Source organism: Anolis sagrei, chromosome 3 (assembly GCF_037176765.1).
Source record: "Anolis sagrei isolate rAnoSag1 chromosome 3, rAnoSag1.mat, whole genome shotgun sequence".
Classification (NCBI taxonomy): domain Eukaryota; kingdom Metazoa; phylum Chordata; class Lepidosauria; order Squamata; family Dactyloidae; genus Anolis; species Anolis sagrei.
Genome location: NC_090023.1, coordinates 78835337 through 78855829, shown reverse-complemented (window position 1 = coordinate 78855829; position 20493 = coordinate 78835337). Strand labels below are relative to the sequence as shown.

The window sequence follows — 20493 nt, the reverse complement described above, 5'->3', positions numbered from 1 at the left end:
GGGAATCGTGGTCAAATCTAAGTGAAGGAGAATCTGGATAGTATAACACAGGGGCAGGGAGACTTAAGTACATGCACAGAACAGGAATATGCTTTCATAACTGTAACTAGAGTCCACCAATTATTTGTCTGTTTTCTCCTCAGGCTATTTGGATTTCAACGATCGATGTAGATTAGTTACCTTGTATCTATTATTAAACTTCCAGATGGAAGCCCACCCTAATATATGCCCTTGCAGATGGTCAGTTCTCTCACACCAGAAGCAACTTGCAGTTTTTCTAAAGTCACTCCTGACAACAACAAAAAACCATGCCTACTTATGATGATCCCATGAATTTCATAGGTTTTTCTTATCAAGGAATACTCAGAGGTGTATAGTTAAAGGCTTTCATGATCGAAATCATTGGTCTGTTGTGAGTTTTCCGGGCTGTATGGCTATGTTCCAGAAGCATTCTCTCCTGATGTTTTGCCTACATTTATGACAGGCATCCTCAAAAGCTGTTTTTGCAAGTTTCGTTTTCTGAAATATAACCTAGAGCAGTGGTTCTCAACCTTCCTCATGCCGTGACCCCTTAATACAGTCCCTCATGTTGTGGTGACCCCCAACCATAACATTATTTTCGTTGCTACTTTATAATAGTAATTTTGCTCCTGTTATGAATCATAATGTAAATATCTGATATGCAGGATGTATTTTCAGTCACTGGACCAAATTTGGCACAAATACCCAATACACCCAAATCTGAATACTGGTGGGATTGGGGGGGGGGGGGGATTGATTTTGTCATTTGGTAATGCTGGAGTTGCTGGGATTTTTAGTTCACCTTAAATCAAAGAGCCTTCTGAACTCCACCAATGATGGAATTGAATCAAACTTGGCACACAGAATTCCCGTGGCCAAGAGAAAATACTGGGAAGGTCTGGTGACCGTTGTCCTTGAGTTTTTGGAGTTGTAGTTCGCCTACATCCAGAGAGCATTGTGGACTCAAGCAATGATGGATCTGGATCAAACTTGGCACAAATACTCAATATGCCCAAATGGGAACACTGCTAAAGTTTGGAGAAAATAGATCTTGCCATTTGGGAGTTGTAATTGTTGGGATTTATAGTTCACCCACAATGAAATAGCATTCTGAACCCCACCAACGATAGAATTGGACCAAACTTTCCACACAGAACCCCTATGACCAACAGAAAATACTATGTTTTCTGATGGTCTTTGGCGACCCCTCCAACACCCCTTCGCGACCCCCTCAGGGGTCCCGACCCCCAGGTTGAGAAACACTGACCTAGAGCATCTGAGATTTGCTGACAATCTCCCATCCAAATGCTAACATGGGCTAATGCTACTCAACTTCAAAGATTAGGTGGGATCTGGTGCTTTTAGATATTTGGACAATATTATTGTAACAACATTTGACCACAATTTCCAGGGCTCCCCATTATAACGTGAGGTTTTCAGTATGCAGCCAAAGAGGTGAAGGAGCCATACAGTGAAGATATTGTGCATGAGAAATCCAGGAATTTCTCCCACTGAATTATGGAAGGACATGTTACTTCACCAGACCATATAAATATCTTGTGTTAGGTAGGGAAGGGGGTCTTTCATATCTTATTTGAGGGGGTATAGAAGGCAGCTTTGGCAGGAGCCCCCAGTGGTGCAATGGGTTAAACCCTTGTGCCTGCAGTACTGAAGACCGACAGGTCAAAGGTTCGAATTCGGGAGAGCACGAATGAGCTCCCTCTGTCGGCTCTAGCTCCCCATGCGGGAACATGAGAGAAACCTCCCACGAGGATAATAAAACATCAAAATATCAGGGTGTCCCCTGGACAGTGTCCTTGCAGACAGCCAATTCTCTCACACCAGAAGCTACTTGCAATTTCTCAAGTCGCTCCTGACACTGGGAAAAAAAGGCAACTTTGGCAAAATAAATTCCTTAGATAATCCCTTAGGGCAGATTTACATACTATAGAAAAGAGATGGCTGCCAAGCTGCTTTGGAGCCCATGTTTTGTATCAACCACATGTGGCAAATGCTGACTTGCCTCATTGTGTAAAGTGACCCTTTAAAATGCAGCCCTGGTAGACTGACTACTAAGGTTAAAAAATCCCACACAGTGGGGTGCCTCTCCCTCCAGAGGATTTTTTTATTTAGTTAGATAGAGGGAAGGAACAAACACTCTAGATGCTTTTGTAGACCTGATGAGGTGATAATGACAAAGTGGTCAGAAGTTTCTAGTAGGTTTTGTTTTTCTAGGAAGCCTTCTCACACTGACTGACATTTTATGCAAGGGACAATAATGAAACGACTATTGGCTTACAGGCATGTTGATTTTAAGTCTTTGGGCTGCTAGATTTGGTGATAAGATATACAATATTCCAAGGAGAAGAATCCTATGGACATTCCCAATTTAGCACAGTATTTTTCAGATAAGGAAATTACAAACAACAACTAAAATGTGTTGTTGAAGGCTTTCATGGCTGGAATCACTGGATTGCTGTGAGTTTTCCGGGCTGTATGGCCATGTTCCAGAAGCATTCGCTCCTGATGTTTCACCCACATCTATGGCAGGCATCCTCACAACTTCTTTTAAAATGTATAAAGGTAAAAGGTGGATGTATGGACTTTTGCAACCATTTAATAAATCTGCATGAAACCTTCCAATAATGTATGTAAATATTTTCCTTTTATAAGTAGGAAGGTGCAGAATAATTGAAATGTATCAACTATGCATGCAGTACATGTAACATAAAGGAAACAATGAAAGGATATCAGTGCCCACAACAATATACAGAGGAGTGATAAAGGATTTCTTTATGATCTGGCAACAAAAACCCTGACAAATGGAGACCGTGACCTGTGAATGTTTTCCACTAAAATCAGCAAAAGAAGTGCTATGTTAAGCATACATGGTATTCAAGGATGGCATTGGATTCCTTTAAAAAACACAGTACACATAATATATGAAATTAGCAAGGGAGCCTCAACTTCTCTAAGGACAGAATTTGAGAGTCTAGACCAGAGCTAGGAACCATTTACTACATTTCCCAGAATCCCAGTGGACCCTCCTGGCTAAAGGATTCTGGGAGTTATAGTACGAAATGATAACTCTCTTCTGAGCTCTGCTCTAGACCTCGGCTTCTGGAGAAATATGCCACTTCTTTTTAAATGATTTCAAACCTGCTGGCACCTTTAACCCAGCTGCGTGTTGTAATGTGGTACAAAAAGCAAAGGCCGTTTTGTCATAGTAAACAGAGTGCTGCTAACCTAGTTCCATCCTGAGCGCTGCAGTTAACGTCGGCTCCATATTCGAGGAGATGTCGCACAATGCTCAGCCAGCCTCTGGCACAGGCCTCATGCAGGGCACAATAACCAGCATTGTCACGATGATTTACATCACAGACTTTGTTTTCCAAACAATATAGAACCACTTCCTGGAAAAGAGAAGCAAGAGAAAACAGACCAAGTTGTTTGTTGCTGTGGAGACATGCATACCTTTACTTCTAACATGCTGGGAATACCCCTCTGATTGGGCTATTAACAAGTTATAAAGGGAAGAAAGAAGACACCATCTAGCTATCATCTCAGCCCAAGGACTCAAAACTTTGAAAAACAAAACCAGCCATTAGTGAAAAGGAAGAGCAGCATATCCCAAACAGTGCTGGCTCTCAATACATTTAACTTCCCAGATTCCAACAAAACATACAATTTAGATTGAGTTGCAGCTCATCTTCAGACCATAATTATTTTTGCAGATTAACAAAAGGAAACAAAGTGGACACATACTTTAGAGCTGCTATTATCATCCTTAATTTGTTCTCTGTGAAAAGTTAAGTCCCAAGAGTGTCTCTCACAGCACTTCTTGTAGACCAGTGGTTCTCAACCTTCCTAATGCCATGACCCTTTAATGTTATGGTGACTCCCCAACCATAAAATTATTTTTGTTGCTACTCCATAACTGTCATTTTGCTACTGTTATGGATTGTAATGTAAATATTTGATATGCAGGATGTATTTTCATTCATTGGACCAAACTTGGCATAAATACCCGATACACTCAAATACACTGGATCAAGACCCTCCCTATTTTGTAAACATCAGGATCTGGAGACACTTGTGGGAGTTTCAGTAAAAAAAAAACTGTCCCCATGCTCTGACAAACATCACAAGATATGATGAATACAAATGATTATTTTGGCAGTTTCCCTGCCTTTGCTCCATATCCATGGTAACACCTGCAAAGGCCAAAAAAAAAAAAAACACACAGCACTGGGATGCCGCATTGTCCTGGGAAATGTTTGTGCACATTCGAGCGCATGGTAGGAATTCATCATAACGAAATATGCATTTCACCAAGAAGCTGTGTGGAACAGTCTCCTTGCTATGGTGGCATTTCTCCAATATTTCCAACCTGCTTCATGGAGGATTCTTTAAGCACCAAGATCATGGCCTTAGACTTTTTACAATGCTTTGGCACTACTGGGGACCTTCATACACAATCCAAATGGCAAGCAAATGTGCAATTTCTTATTTTTCATAACTGAAATCTTGGATGGACACAGGCCCATCCTATCTCCTAGCTCACAGATCTGGGGTAGTTAATAGAACCCCCTCTTATTTCATAGAATCATAGAGTTGGAAGAGACCTCATGGGCCATCCAGTCCAACTCCCTGCCAAGAAGCAGGAAAATCACATTCAAAGCACCCCCGACAGATGGCCATCTGTTTAAAAGCCCCCCAAGAAGGAGCCTCCACCACACTCTGGGGCAGAGAGTTCCACTGCTGAACAGCTCTCACAGTTAGGAAGTTCTTCCTAATGTTCAGGTGGAATCTCCTTTCCTATAGTTTGAAGCCATTGTTATTTGCCCTGAATGGCTGAACAAATGCAGAGAAAAGATGTGATATAAATGCAGAGAACCTCCACATATGGCGATTTCCTCTCTGAGACAAAAGCAGATAAAGGGAACATAGAAGAAAGAGTTGTGAGACACCTTAAGATTTTATTACAGTGTAACGCACAAAGTGCATTTCCCCGGGCCAGCCAACTTATCCTTTCAGTTCCAAATCTGCTGGAAAGCCCACTATAATTGGGAGCCTTCGCATATCTGACCAAAGGAGTTGGTAGCTAGGATACAGCATGAAACTGCTTGCTTAGCAGGCCTTTACTAACCAGGTTAAAGTGGACGGCGACAAATGAATGAACCGGCAGTCTAAGCAAAAGAAAGGAACCCAGTCACATGCCTGCGATTAAGTATATCAGACACACTGTGAACAAGGCTTGCCTTTTCAAAAGCTAGAGTGGGAATCATGCGGCTGTTCAGATGCTCCTGGATGTCAGCTCCTAACCTTCCTTCCTCCTTCCTTCATACCTGCAGACCAACAATATCTTCTGACTTAAAGCTTCTCCCAGAAAGTAGGAAATACACAGAAAATCCACAAAAGGTACCGGCACCCATGCTGTCCACCAGCACTTAGAAAAGTGCTTTTCTGGACAAAAGAATCCCCAGGTGGCACGACTTGTAGAGAAGCCCACAAAGGTTCTGAGAGCTGTAGACCAAAAAAAGTCATTCTTCCGAGCTCTAGTTTTTATTTACTACTCTAGACTGTAGCACTCTGGAGAAAGTAGACCACAGGAAAATACACAGGCTACAAACAAGCTAGGGGAAAACCTATGGAAGTAACTTTTGATCCCCCAAAAGGAGTTTTGAACCTAGGAAGCTAAATTTGGGCTGAGCCAATCCATCTGGCATAGATTGTACAGAACACACATGAGTGCATATGTTTCTTCTTGGATGGCGCACAAGGCATTACTTCCTAGCCCTGTGCACAACATCATGAACTCCCTGCCCTACAACTGTGGAAGAGAGGCCATTGCCGCTCCTGCTTATTGGTGGGGCGTGGAGAGACTGGGAGATAACTCCACCGTAGCTATAAGGAGAAGGGATAAGACAGTGTACTCCATATCTGTGAGTGCATTTCCTTCCCTCTCCAAGCTGAGTTGAGCCGGTTGGGTGAATATCTGAATTGCCTCGCTGCTCTCCCCTGTGGTTACTGGTAATCAGCAACTGCAGCATTGGCCCTTCCTAGGGTTCAACAACTGGTGCAGAAAGATTTTAGATGGAGAACAAAAGATGATAATCCCTTGGGACCCATCCCCCCCCCCAAATTCATATATGGGAGGGAAGGAAAGCGACGAAATTGCACATTTTGCTCCACTTGCTTGATATGGGATTATTGCATGGTCTGCTATGCAATCTGGGTGCTTCCAGATGTTTAGTCTGAACACTTCCACTATTTCTGACCATGCTGAGCCAAAACATGTGGCCAAAGTATCTAGAAGAGCCAGGTTTGGGAGAGGCTTGACTACTCCCCTGGGAAGACCATCTAACAAAAGTCATTTCCTCCCAGCCTACTTTCAATCCTCTCATATGTGTTATTGAAGGCTTCCAAAGCCAGAATCACTGGGTTGCTGTGAGTTTTCCAGACTGTATGGCCATGTTCCAGAAGCATTATTTCCTAATGCTTCATCCACATCTATGGTAGGCATCTTCAGAGGCAACCTCACAACCTCCGAGTATGCCTGCCATAGATGTGAGTGAAACGTCCGGAGATAATGCTTTTGGAACATGGACATATAGCCCGGAAAACTCACAGCAACTCATAGTTTGCATTTGAATTTAAAAAAGAAAAAAAAGGTCCAATGGACAATATAGAAGTTGCCTATCTTTGAATGGCTGAATGTGTGTAGGTCAGAAATTGCTATGGTTTCTCCTCTGTGGTGCATATTCTTGCTTAGTTTCCATTCATTGGACTTGCACGGAAGCCCCTGGTGGACTGCACCCATTCTGCAAACATCTTCTGCCCACAGAACTGGAGAAGTTCCCAGTGGATTTTATCCAATGTCATTAACCACGAAATGTAACAATGTAGAATTTTATGGTTAATTAATTAAATGCCTCATTAAGTCTTTAAACATGATTTATTCAATTCATAGAATTTTCAGTCCTCTCAGTAGAATTCCAGAACATGTGGCTGAAAGCACATGACTATCAAAGGCTATGAAAGTGGAGATCTCTTTGGGGGCAAGGGGATCATTTGCACAGGACAATTTAGATCTGGATTTCAGGAAGAAAGAGAGCCAATGTGAGGTTTGCTATGACTCTAGGGCTCAAATCCTCACTTAGTCATGGAAACGCACTGGTGACCTTGGGTGGGTCACATTCTCTTGGCCTCAGAGGAAGGCAAAAATAAATCCATTCTGAACAAATCTTGCCAAGAAAACTCCCTAATAGGCTCACCTTCCAGTCGAAATGGCTTGAAGGCACACAATATCATGGAGAAGTAACTGGCAAACCCAGTTCAAAAACATCCTAAGACAGTGGTTCCCAGATGTTTTGGCCTTCAACTCCCAGAAATCCTAACAACTAGTCAACTGGATGGGATTTCTGGGAGTTGTAGGCCAAAACATCGGGAGACCCATGGGTTGAGAACCACTGTCCAAAACATCTAGATCAGTGGTTCTCCATCTGTGGGTTCCCAGATGTTTTGGTCATCAACTCCCAGAAATCTTAACAGCTGGTCAACTGGCTGGGATTTCTGGGAGTTGTAGGTCAAAACACCTGGAGCCCACAGGTTGAGAACCACTGATCTAGATGATTGCATTGACTTTGATGCCTACTGGCCAAGCACCATCCTACAACCAGTCACAATCCTACAACAACTGGATGGCTGCACAATTCCCTCTCCCACATACACACAAAAAGATGCATTTACTTTGATGCCTACAGGCCAGATCACATTCACGCTACAGCTGACCTCCCACATTTGCAGGGTTTCCTTTTTTAAGGATTTCTTCATTTGCAGATTTGATTAAAATGTTCCTACTAGGAATCTTCGTCCTGTGCAACTCTATAGTCAACTCTCACCAGATGTTGACCACAGAGTCATGCTGAAGGACCTAGAGATTTTTAGAGAGATCACCTCACTCGCAATCTCTAAGTCATTCAATGCAGTTTCCTGGTCAATTTCTGGCAGATGTTGACCACAGAACCATGCTGGAGAACCTAGAGCATTTCTTTTTATTAGTTTTTCACTTTCACACGGGTCTTGTGTGCCAAACTCAACAAAAGTGGAGGGTTGTATGTCCTTTCATGCACCTACGCAGTTTACTTGAGACTATTTGTCTGAAATGTCTACCCTAAATTTGCACCAGCCAATTCTCAATGCTTTTTGACAAAGTGCAAATGTCGTGGCTCGGTGGCAGAGAGGAGGCAGGTTAAGCCACTTCTAAATCTCATCTTCAGGAAGAGACCAAAGATGCATTGAAAGTGTGTGTCTGCGTGAGAAAAAGGGCGGATGTGGCGAGGTCTCGGCTTGCTGCTTGGGTACGTGTGGCAGGCTGCCTTTGTAGATCCGCAGCTCCTGAGCCTGGACCCACAGAGCACCATTCTCTACCCGAGCCAGCAAAGAAAATCGCTGAAAGAATAATGTGCCTAAAGTCTCTTTACAACGCCAGAGACTTTCCTGTCACAGTGATTTACATCACAGGCCTTGTTTTCCAAACAATGCAGAACCACTTCCTGGAGAAAGACGGGGAAGGGTGGGGAGAAGAAACTGTTTGTTGCTATGGAGACACCTTTAACATCAGAAGCTGTCACTTAAAGAAAACAGGAGGGAGGGGCATGCTTGATCTGGAAACATTTCGCTTTAACATTGAGGAAAAGGGAGGGGGGGGGGGAAGGAGACCAAGTCTAGCAAAATTCCCTTTAAGTATTTGAAAATAAGAAAGCCTAAGGTGAATAGTTTGTGGCCAGAATACCTTACGTGCCCCCCTAATTCTCCACCATGAAAGACTATAAAGCATTCTGCAAGACAGACCCCATTCCTCTGGGGAAACCTTGAAGGAAACCTCAGATTTCCTGTCTATAATCCTACCCACACTTTCTTTCTCTTGCTCCCTTTCTCTCTCTCTTTCTCTCTCTCTTCGCGCACACCTCACTCACAGATCCATGGATGTTTTGGCCATGCTTTCTGTACTGCACAGAGGGCCCTGCCGAGAGGCTGGCTGCATTAATCAGGGAGCTGCGGTCCCAAAAAGTTATTTTTCCAAGCTCTGGTTTAAATACACACAACTGCACCCATCACATCTTGTTTATCCCTGTGTCTGCGCAATGAAAGGAAAGAAACATTTCTAGTGGAAACACTGTCCAAGTTTTGTTTGGCCTATATTTTTAATTTGCGCTTCATGAACAAACAGGCAGATCTTAATGCTGTACAGTTCATCCTTTAAGACTCTGCTTTGTGATGTAGTTCTCGGTTCACAAGATGACCGTTATAGGAGCACAATGTATATGCTAGAGAAAGTTGTGTACAGAAACAGATGTCAATTTGTGTCATCATGGGCTTTTAAAATAAATTCACAGCATGACGAAATTGAACAGGTACAGGAGCGACTTGAGAAACTGCAAGTTGCTTCTGGTATGAGAGACTTGGCTGTCTGCAAGGACGTTGCCCAGGGGACACCCAGATGTTTGATGTTTTACCATCCTTGTGGGAGGCTTCTCTCATGTCCCCGCATGGGGAGCTGGGGCTGACAGAGGGAGCTCATCCATACTCTCCCCGGATTCAAACCTCTGACCTGTCGGTCTTCAGTCCTGCCAGCACAAGCGTTTAACCCATTGTGCCACCGGAGGCTCCTATAGCTATATTGATAAATTTCTAGATATATACATATCTATACTATAATACAGGGTTAGTCAAAATGCATAGGCCAATAAGCCATTCAATTGAATGGCTTATTGGCCTATGCATTTTGACTAACCCTGTATATCTATAATATATATATACTATTATATATAGAGAGATAGATAGATAGATATTGATATATTGCTATATCTATAGCTATATCTAGGAGCCACCAGGGGCTCTTATAGATATCTTGATATAATTCTCTCTCTCTCCCTCTCCCCCCCCCCCCTCTCTCTCTCTATATATATATACACATATAATATTGATATACCACTAGGAATTTATTTTTTTGTCATGTCAGGAGCGACTTGAGAAACTGCAAGTCGCTTCTGGTATGAGAGAATTGGCCGTCTCCAAGGACTTTGCCCAGGGGACACCCAGATGATTTGATGTTTTTATCATCCTTGTGGGAGGCTTCTCTCATGTCCCCGCATGAGGAGCTGGAGCTGATAGAGGGAGCTCATCCGCCTCTCCTCAGATTCGAACCTGCGACCTGTCAGTCTTCAGTCCTGCCAGAACAGGGCTTTAACTCACTGCGCCACCGGGGGCTCATAGCACTAGATATAGATAGATAGATAGATATGAACCTTTATCTTTACTTTACTTAGATATATTGATAGAAATATATATATATATTGCTGATTATGAGGAAAGGAAACACAGGACGGAGATGGACTGATTTGCCCCTTCTAATTCCCTAGGTAAAGGTAAAGGTAGTCCCCTGACATTAAGTCCAGTCATGTCTGACTCTGGGGTGTGGTGCTCATCTCCATTTCTAAGCCGAAGAGCCAGCGTTGTCCGTAGAACCTCCAAGGTCATGTGGCCGGCATGACTGCATGGAGCGCTGTTACCTTCCCACCAGAGCGGTACCTATTGATCTACTCACATTTGCATTCTAATTCCCTAGGTACATTTAAATCATGATGGAAAGTATGCACATATTTATCACTTCTTTCAATGCTTGTTCTTTTTCCTTTGCGCTGTGCATTCAGTGCAGCTAGGAGGAATTTTAATTTGGTTTTTGTCGCTGTTTGTCGCTGTTTGCTCTAGAAAATGGCCTTCAGCATTGTCCTTATTTGTTTTCACCGAAGGTCCATGGAATACAGTTTGAATTAATTAAGCCACGCAGCACCCTATGGAAGTCGGAGGCAAGGTTCCCACTGGCGTGTGGCAGCCAGCTGCGCACTTGAGAGCGAAAGCACAAAAGTTCAGGAGCGGAGGGGCGGCCGACACCCCCGGCTTATGTGGGGACACGGTTGCTTTGGCTACGTAAGAATTGGCGCTCTGAAAATGCATTCACGTTTGTATTAAAGAGGGTGACTCAGCCCTGCACATTCGACAGCCAAGAGAGGAGGGACCCGGGCAGAAGAGAAGCGGGCAAGGAGGCTGAAAGGAAGTCTGTAGCTCACCCTCCTTCCTCCGTCCCAGCCACCCACCCAACGCTCTCCTCCCTGGGCATGACATCATCTGCCCAAGTTGGCTTAGAAAGCTGTCTCCTGCCACAGTCTTCCTCGCCACCATGCCAACAGAAGCAAAGGAAGGTTGTAGGAAACCCTCCATGCACCTTTCTGCCTGCCACGATGTTCCATACTGCCTCACAACAGGCATATTGTCAGGCTCAAAGGAGCCATAGGCAAGAAGAGGCGAACACTGTCCAAGTTGATGCTTTCCTCCCCACTCCCCATACACAGAGCACAGTTCTCGCTGCTCTTTTTCACTCTCCTGGTTGCTCTTTCCTCCCCACACCCCCATAAGCTCACCAGATGTCAAACAAGGGGTTCTCTTCCAAAATATTTTATTGCATTCATGTGGCTAGTAACATTCAGAACAAATCTCCAGGTTTGGTCACTTTCATTTCCCTTTACTGACCATGGATTTTGTGCCTTGGCAGCTGATATCAGAGCACGAACATATCCACGTTTGGGCTGACTTCTCTCTCAACCCCCTTCCCCATCCCTAAACTGTTCCTGGTGGTTCTTTGGGGATCCCTTAATGGACCTTGCATGCTAAACATACACTTTGCTGAATTCTAGCCCTACAGCACAACTGCCTTTGCTGTTATCACTGCAGGGAAACAAGACAAAATGCTTAAACAAGCTTAGGACAAAAAGACAACGATCCTTTTACCCATCATTCTGTCCTCACAGCTGGCCCTGATGTTACACTGTTCCCTCACTACTTTGTGGTTCGCTTTTTGCAGACTCGCTGTTTCGCAGGGAAAGAGGAGAGGGAGGAGGAGGAGGAGGAGGGCTTGCTTCCTTTCCTTCCTTATAGGTTAGTCCATACTTCCTGTATATGTTAAACCATACTAGAATAGTCCAAATGAATCAACAAGCTGAGTCAAACCACAGTTGACCCCCATGGAGTGGAGCCGCAGTGGCACAATGAGTTAAACCCTTATGCCGGCTGAACTGCTGACCTGAAGGTTGGAGGTTCAAATCCATGAGACAGGGTGAGCTCCCATCTGTCAGCTCCAGCTTCCCTTGTGGGGACATGAAAGAAGCTTCCCACAGGATGGTAACATATCCGAGCATCCCCTGGGCAACGTCCTTGCAGACAGCCAATTCTCTCACACAAGAAATGACTTGTAGTTTCTCAAGTCGCTCCACACACACACACACACATACACACATGGAAAACTGGGAAGAGCCAGGAAGCCTTGTTAAACTGTTAGGAAATCTTGCTTGATCTAAACTCTATAGTCTAACATCTTAGCAATTTTATACATATGAGATACTGATTGGATGCCTTGCTGGTCTACAACAGAACTATTATGGCTATATTATGAAGTAGTTTGTGTTCCCACATAAGGAGTGCTCTCTCTAACACACTTTTTGGCTAGACTTTTACTTTTCCCCGTCTGATAAAATGTACCAGTTTTTCACTAATAAAAAAATCCAATTACATAGCTAAAGAAAAAGGAGTAAGATGCTGTCCAAAGCCCATTAAATCTACAGCCTGGGGCACATTCTTCACTGAGGTTTGCATCTATGCTCTGCTACACAAGAAGCCAAATACACCATATATTGCCAATCATTTGGATCACAATCTGCTATTCTGGTTAGTTCCATAAGAAAAGCCTCAGTACACTGAAACTAGCTTTGAATCTAATCAAGAAAATTAAGGTGTAATAAGTTGGTTGTCTCATGATTAAAATCTTAGAGCTGATCAGCTCACATTTTTTATATTTCCATAATGCTTTGCTTTTGACTAAGGTAAACATAAAGATTTCCCCTGACATTAAGTCTAGCCATGTTCAACCCTGGGGGTGGTGCTCATCTCCATTTCTAAGCTGAAGAGCCGGCACTGTCCATAGATCCCTCCAAGGTCATGTGGTCAGCATGACTGCATGGAGCACCGTTACTTTCCCAGAGAAGCAGTTCCTATTGATCTTCTCACATTTGCATGTTTTTGAACTGCTAGGTTGGCAGAAGCTGGAGCTAACAATGGGAGCTCACCCTGCTCCCCAGATTCAAACCACCAACATTTCAGTCAGCAAGATCAGCAGCTCAGTGGTTTAACCTGCTGCGCCACCAGGACATTAAGTAAGCAGCACAAAATCTATTTTTTTCTTAATTTTTCCCCTTTTGTTTTCTGCCACAAGCCGAAATGAACAAAACGTTTCCACTACAACAACTTGTGTTGGGATTTTTATGAGGCAAAAATGAATCATTTTCACAAGCAGCGTCCAATGTCTAAAAATGTATGTAGTCTCCCAAAAAAACAATATCTGGCAACAGACACCTCTATTTCAAAAGCCATGATTGCAAAGTGACTTTTCTAATACAGTCCATCTGGGTCAGCTGTGTGGATAATTATTTAAACCAGTAGTTCCCAACCTGTGATCCATGGACCTCCAGTGGTCCACAAGAACTAAAATATGGTCCACAGTCTCACAGTTATAGTGCCGAGGCTTATTAAATATGGTTTTCTGTGGGCGAGCAGATGCTGACTCCTGGATGGCATATGTTCTGTATCAGAAACCAGAGCTGATGTGGTCTATCCAATGCAGTTTTCTGAATCAGCACCCCAAATAACCAAAACGAATCTAAAGTTGACCAAAAACTGATTCGTAACCTTTTTGGTACTAATGTTGGAGAATGGTCCCTGGTCAAAAAAAGATTGGGAACCACTGGTTTAAACCTTGCAAAGACAGTCCATTGCCCACTGAGATCTATTGACCCTAGATGTTTACCAACTATAAACTGCATTCTGTATTTTGCTAACATAGGAGCAACACTCCAAACACATTGAAAATGCAATGTTTAAAAGCAAACTGAAAACAAAGCATATTTGTACGTTTCCACTGTCCAAGCCATGCAAGTCATTAACCCTCCTTCATAAATACTTGTCTTTGCTCCATAGCAGTGTATGTATGCCCACCCTCCACATATCCTGGGCTACTTATTCAGGACTCCAGGCTGGCCAAGGGCATCATACTCTGAATTCTTATTGGCCATGACAGGCATCTATTCAGGTTGAAGGTTATTAAATTACAGGAGTTTATATGGTTTCTCTCCTCACCCCACTCAGAAAATATACTAATTGCACGCTTGATTGAAGAAACAGAACAGAGAGCCTCAAGATATTCCACCATGTGGAGAATGGGCACAAAGAGAGACTCTAAACATGTGTACAATTAAAATCATATGTGACACCAAGCATCTCCCCATATTCCAATTCAAAATAGAGAACTTAAGAAAGAAAGAAAGAAAGAAAGAAAGAAAGAAAGAAAGAACAATGCTTGCCTCGTATCCCAGTCGAGCTGCCCTTTGCAGAAGAGTTTCCCCAGCATTCTTATTGACAATAAGCCTTCGGGCTTCCGGCGGCATGGGACGGCTTGGCGTAGTCTCCTGAGGGGTGCTTCCAGTCTGCAGCTGCGAGGGTTGAAGAGACAGGCAATAATGAGGGATTCTGCTCCTGCTGCTGCTCCTGCTATTACCGCTGCTGCAGGCGATCGTACAAGGCCCGCTCATGTGATTTGACTGGTGAAGAGTCCCCATCTGAAAGAGCCTCTGGTCGCCTCCAGATTCCCCTCATTAAGTATGACCTGTCACAATCATTACACACCTCCACCCTTAAGAATTCACTGAAAATCTTTCAACCTTTTGCTCATTCCGTTGAAAGGCATCTTCTGGATTTGCTCCACTTAAAACTTTGAGGTCAAAACCCTCAAAGAACAGAGTGACAATTATAATAATATAAAACTTTATTTATACCCCGCCACTATCTCCCCAAGGGACTCGGAGTGGCTTACATGAGGCCAAACCCAACAACACATCAAAAACAACAAGCAGTAATCAAATAACAAGCAATAAACAAAATAAACAATACAATTAATATAACTCACAAGTAAACAATAAACACAAGAATTTAAAAACCTATGCCTGGGCCAAATGTAATAGTTAAAATTTTAAAAATAAATGCTGGACATGAACAGAGGATGTCTCTATTTGGAGGGTTTTAAATCAAAAGTAAAGTAAATATTGTTAACTACGCAAGAAGACACATTAAGAATTCAAATTGGCTCTCTTTACCAAAACTAATGTTAGTAGCCACCAGAGTGGAAATAAAAATACCTTCTCCTCTGCGCTCTCGATATCTGTAATGTCATCCCCCGTCAGCGATGACCTCCTTCTCCTCTCCTGCAGTGCCAAATGTTTTGTTTTACACTGACGCTTCCCTGGTGGTTTCTCGCAGTCACCGTGTTTCTGCAGCAGGGATGCAGTTTGGAAATCCTCTTCTTCGTCTGTGCACAGCACATCTGTCTTCCAGTTTTCTTTAATTTTCTGCTGCTTGGCAGCCAACCTTGAAGCTGGAGTACAGCTTGGATGAATTTGCCTTTTGCTGTTTGTATTGGGGGATGAAAGATTCTTCATATGCGGAGATGCCGGGAATAGCGGAATACCTAGATGGGAGGAAAGGAATTGCACATTGCACGGTATGCTTAAAGACACATACACACACACTATCGTAATGCAAGGCCTTCCTTTGTTAAAAAATATATACAACTATTATATTTGCATTGCATTTGCATAAGAATTCTATATTCTGTATAAGTGTTAACCCACTAAATGGGTTCACATACTACCACCACCACCCCTTGCTTTCCCCAGCCTCGAGATATTTTGGACTTTAGTTCACAACAGCATTCACCAGTATGGCAAATGGTGAGGAATTAAAGCAAGCTTTCATCAAAAACCCTGATGTCTAAGAATGGTACACAGTCACACAAAGCACTTCACCATCTGGACACAGTGGCAACGTAGATGAGGAATCACTCACTCCATGTATTACTTTCTGTGGATGCAAATGAGAAAAGTGGCTTCCTTACCTTTAACCTTATTCTACAAAAACAGAAATACACTGTGTTGCCGAAGCTTTTCATGGCCGGAATCACTAGGTTGCTGTGAGTTTTCCGGGCTGTATGGCAGTGTTGCAAAAGCATTCTCTCCTGGCGCTTCGCCCACATCTATGGCAAGCATACCTCTGAGGATGCTTGCCATAGATGTGGGTGAAACATCAAGAGAGAATGCTTCTGGAACATGGCCGCGCAGCCTGGAAAACTCACAGCAACCCAGAAATACACTGCTTTTTCAGGAAGAGAAGTGCCCTTTTTGTTTTGGGAAGCCTGTTTTTGCTTTTCTGGGCAGCAGCAGGACACAAAATTGTAAAGGCAAAGAAATGACTTCCAAAAGGCAGCAATGGTGTTCAAGACCTTAGTTCCTATTTCTGCCTTTTAGAAGTCTCCCTTTGGACACCAAAAAGTAGCATGCTTCTTGCAGCACAAATGGGCGCATAGATCCAGATGGCTATTTCTTGGGGTTGTATGGCTTTCTACCAATCCTGCCTCTTCTCTCTAGTACTTCACAAGTGCCTAAATTTCAGTAGCTGCTGTCTTGCAAGGATGCCATGTACTTAATCCAACTGGAATCTAAATACATTGACCCTGCATGACCATTTTAGCTTCTGCAAAACACCAAAATATACTCTCGTAGTTAAGGTTCATTACACTTTTGTAATACCCTTGTGGCCATGCTTGAGCAGGGGAAATCATGAAAAAAATGTGGCAAGAGTACAAAGATTTTAATAATGGGTTTGTTAATTCAGTTATTTTGTGGATTAAAAACTAGCAAAAATTAAACTTCATTTGAATCTAAAGGGATCAATAGATCCACTTATCTATTGAATGAATGACTAAATGGCATTTTAAATAAAGAGAGTTTTAGAACCTGAATAGTATCAGGTCAAATCAAGATTGCTTCAAGTTCTAAAAGATGAAACAACAAACAAATGGGTTGGAAACAGTGTCTAGACCAGACAAGAGCAAACTTCAGCCCTCCAGATGATTTGGACTTCAACTCCCACAATTCCTAACAGACTGTAGGCTGTTAGAAATTGTGGGAGTTGAAGTCCAAAACACCTGGAGGGCCAAGATTTGTCCATGCCTGGTCTAGACCCATAGCATTTGGATCTGTCTGCCTAAGAAGAAAGTCTCTTTTTCTCTCTCCACAAAAACTGAGGAGCTTCTTGGAGAAGATGGTCAACCCTTTGGTTTGTCGGCCAACTCTTTTGGCTCAAACTAGTGTCAACCACATTGTCTAGAACTCTGAAGCTTTAGTAGAGAGAAATACATTCTTGGCCTTTTCATTGGAATATTTACCTCAGACCTCTTTGAGATATGGATGTAAAGCAGATCTGACCTCAGATTTTGGGGGCCCAGGTCTCCTTAATACTGACTGTTCTCCTGAATGCCTAGTGGCCATGTGAGCCATCTAGATCACTGGTTCTCAACCTGTGGGTTCCCAGGTGTTTTGGCCTTCAACTCACAGAAATCCTAACAGCTGGTAAACTGGCTGGGCTTTCTGGGAGTTGTAGGCCAAAACACAGGTTGAGAACCACTGACCTAGGGCAATAGCCCTACTGCAGCCACTAGCCTGAGCTTCCTGCACTACAGAACGCTTCCATGTAAGCCTTCAAGCATGGACGAAGCTGCTCATCTCCCCCAAGGCTTACCAGTGGCAGTGTAACGATTGAACATTTGATCTATTCCCAAAGGCAGGTTCCAAAAAACCTTTCCTAAAGGCCTGCTCCCACATTGGAAACAAATGATAGTGATATCAATGTTGCCCCATGTTACCTTATAATTGTTAATAAGTACTGCAGAACGTTGCACAATTTTTGCGGCTGAACAGAAGGCCTTAGCTATTCTCAATTTGACATGCAAAATGTAAATGACTGGAAATATTTGTCACTTCTCCCCGCAGAAAAAGAATGGAACACGAGGCACCTCCTTTCACCGCAAGCCAGCTCCAAAAAATGCGCGCACACAGCGAGCCCAAGTTCATAAGCAGCCTATTCTCGTAAGCACTGAAGATTCAGAATTCTTCATACATTGCCTAATTTACTCCGATTTAGTAGCCCATTTTACATACACATTAAAAGTGAAAGCCATTCCCAAAGAGTAAGAATGCTATACATACATATAAACACACATACATCTAGCATGTGGCTTTAAAAGATAATTAACACCACACAAAAAAAGTTGGCAAAGCAAGCACAAGTGAAGTTTAATAGTGGCACTTTAAGTGTTTCCATAACAATAAAAAAATTTATACTAGATATAATATAATACTTGTACCCGAAAGAAAACTACGAGCAACCTCTTAGCACGGGTGGCGGCATGCGTCACTAAGTAATGCTAGAATGTCCCTAGTAATCTCTGCATACCTTGTTCATTGTCACTGGTTTTGAGGGACTCTTCAGACCAACTTCTATTGCTTTTGACCTCTGACCTTTTCTTGGTGTGCCTTTCTTCTGTGCAGTCTTTGACCTTTGCAGTGGCCTCGGGCTGAACAGCCTCAGCTAAATCTTTCCTGCTTTGCCGGCCCAACTTGCCGGGTGGGGATCTCTCTGGTGACACCTGCTGCTCCCATAGTTCCCTAAGATGCTGCAGGTGACGCTGCTTTTTGGGATGGAGCCCTGTTAATTCAATGCACACCTTCAGGTTGGTCACCTCATTACAATTGGGCTCTTCTAAGTGGTTAGAGGAATTGTTTGTCATTTCCCTCTCAGGCCAGTCATCTAATGGAAAAATAACTAAAAATTAATCAAAAGGCCCTCAACTCGAAACAAAAGCTATAGTTCACTTGTGGGGGCAGATTTATTTTTTTCTGCTTCACCACCACACTATGCATTTAATAAAAAAGCAATTAGCTCAGTTAGGGGGTTGCATGCACTAGAGCCATTTGCATTGTCCAACGATTACGTTGTCCAATGACTGTTAAGGTAAACCCAAGCATCATTCAGGTGAGTACTTAGGATTCGCACAATCAAGGTCATAAACAGACTTAGGTTAATTTAAAGAGTGGATTCATTTCACAAGCCATGCCTGAAGGGTTGCCAACTGGGTCTGGTTACCTTGGGATATCTTCTGGTTTTTTGCTTTGGGTGCAAATTCGTCTTCCAGCTCCTCTATCGCGTTTTCTTTCACGCTTCCATCATTCTGCATTTGCTCACCAGAATGTTTTCGTTTTCTGTCCAGATGTGGGCAAGGTGCTTGGCTGACATCTTCCGTGAGCTGGTCACTTGCCTTTTCGTGGATAGCAAGTCCCTCCGGACAAATGTCTGCTGGAGAAAATTTGTCCTCTTGAGCCTCAAGCCTGTGCTCTTGGGCACTCTCTGGATTACTGAAGTCGCCTGTAAAAGAACAAAGAGAAACAACATCCCACATTGGTTGCGCAAGAATCAATTGATTGATCTCTTGATAAAAGTTGTTGCCAAACTTTTATGTTTTCTGACACACATCAAATACATATCTAAGATACAGCTTCTTAAAAGGGAAGCTATTTAAAAAGATGCAAGCAAAAGCGAACAGGAAAAGCAAGTCATCAGAAATATTCCAACATTTTTCTAGGAGGTAGTTGTTGTGTGCTTTCAAGTCATTTCTGACTTATGACAACCAAAGGTGAATCTATCACAGGGTTTTCTCCACAAGGTTCATTCAGAGTGCATTTACCTTGGCCCTCCTCTGAGGCTGTGAACATATGACTTGCCCAAAGTCAACTAGTGGGCTTCCATAACTAGACAGGGTATTGAACCCTAGTTTCTGAAGTCATGCTCAGAACCACTACACTGCATTTGCTAGGCAAATTAATTCCAGATCATCTCCTCAATGTCACAAAATAACTAATAGTTCTAATAAAATTACCTCAGATTTGGCCCACTTGTGATGCCAATGCAAACCCAGTGGATGACTGCCACTCTGACTACTTTCTTCAGAATGAGTAGTTTTCCAGGATGTTTATGAAAGGTCTTCCATTTAACGCGCCCCCCCCCCCCCTGAAAATTGGCTTCAAGCTATTTTGAAAGTGTTGTCCATATCCATGCACAGATCTGGGGAAATAATCTGGACATGCTAGTTATGGGACTCTCTGAATTGTAGCCCAAAAATATAGTTTTTTAATCTCTGCACACATGTGGAGGGATTACTAGCATAGTTAGAACATAGTTAGTCCGCTGTGGCACAGTGGGTTAAACCGCCGAGTTGCTGAACTTGCTGACCAAAAGGCCAGCAGTTCAAATCCAAGAAGCGGGGTGAGCTCCCGCTGTTAGCCCTAGCTTCTGCCAATGTAGCAGTTCAAAACATGCAAATGTGAGTAGATCAATAGGTACCACTTTGGTGAGAAGGTAACGGCACTCCATGCAGTTATGCTGGCCACATGACCTTGGAGATGTCTACGGATA

At 43.1% G+C, this 20493-nt stretch overlaps 1 protein-coding gene across 9 annotated transcripts in view; it reads right to left on the bottom strand.

Annotated features, from left to right (window-relative positions):
• The window catches only part of BCOR (BCL6 corepressor), a 114600-nt gene that overhangs the window by 15018 nt on the left and 79089 nt on the right, over positions 1-20493 (bottom strand). For 7 of the 9 annotated variants that reach the window (XM_060770183.2, XM_060770185.2, XM_060770178.2 and 4 more), the window contains 5 exons: positions 19168-19446; positions 18478-18831; positions 15327-15655; positions 14496-14624; positions 3268-3434 (listed from right to left, as the gene is read on the bottom strand). In XM_060770183.2, coding sequence (XP_060626166.2) covers positions 3268-3434; positions 14496-14624; positions 15327-15655; positions 18478-18831; positions 19168-19446 — 1258 coding nt within the window. The remainder of the gene's footprint in view (positions 1-3267; positions 3435-14495; positions 14625-15326; positions 15656-18477; positions 18832-19167; positions 19447-20493) is intronic. The other 2 variants (XM_060770184.2, XM_060770186.2) reach the window with 2 other exon arrangements.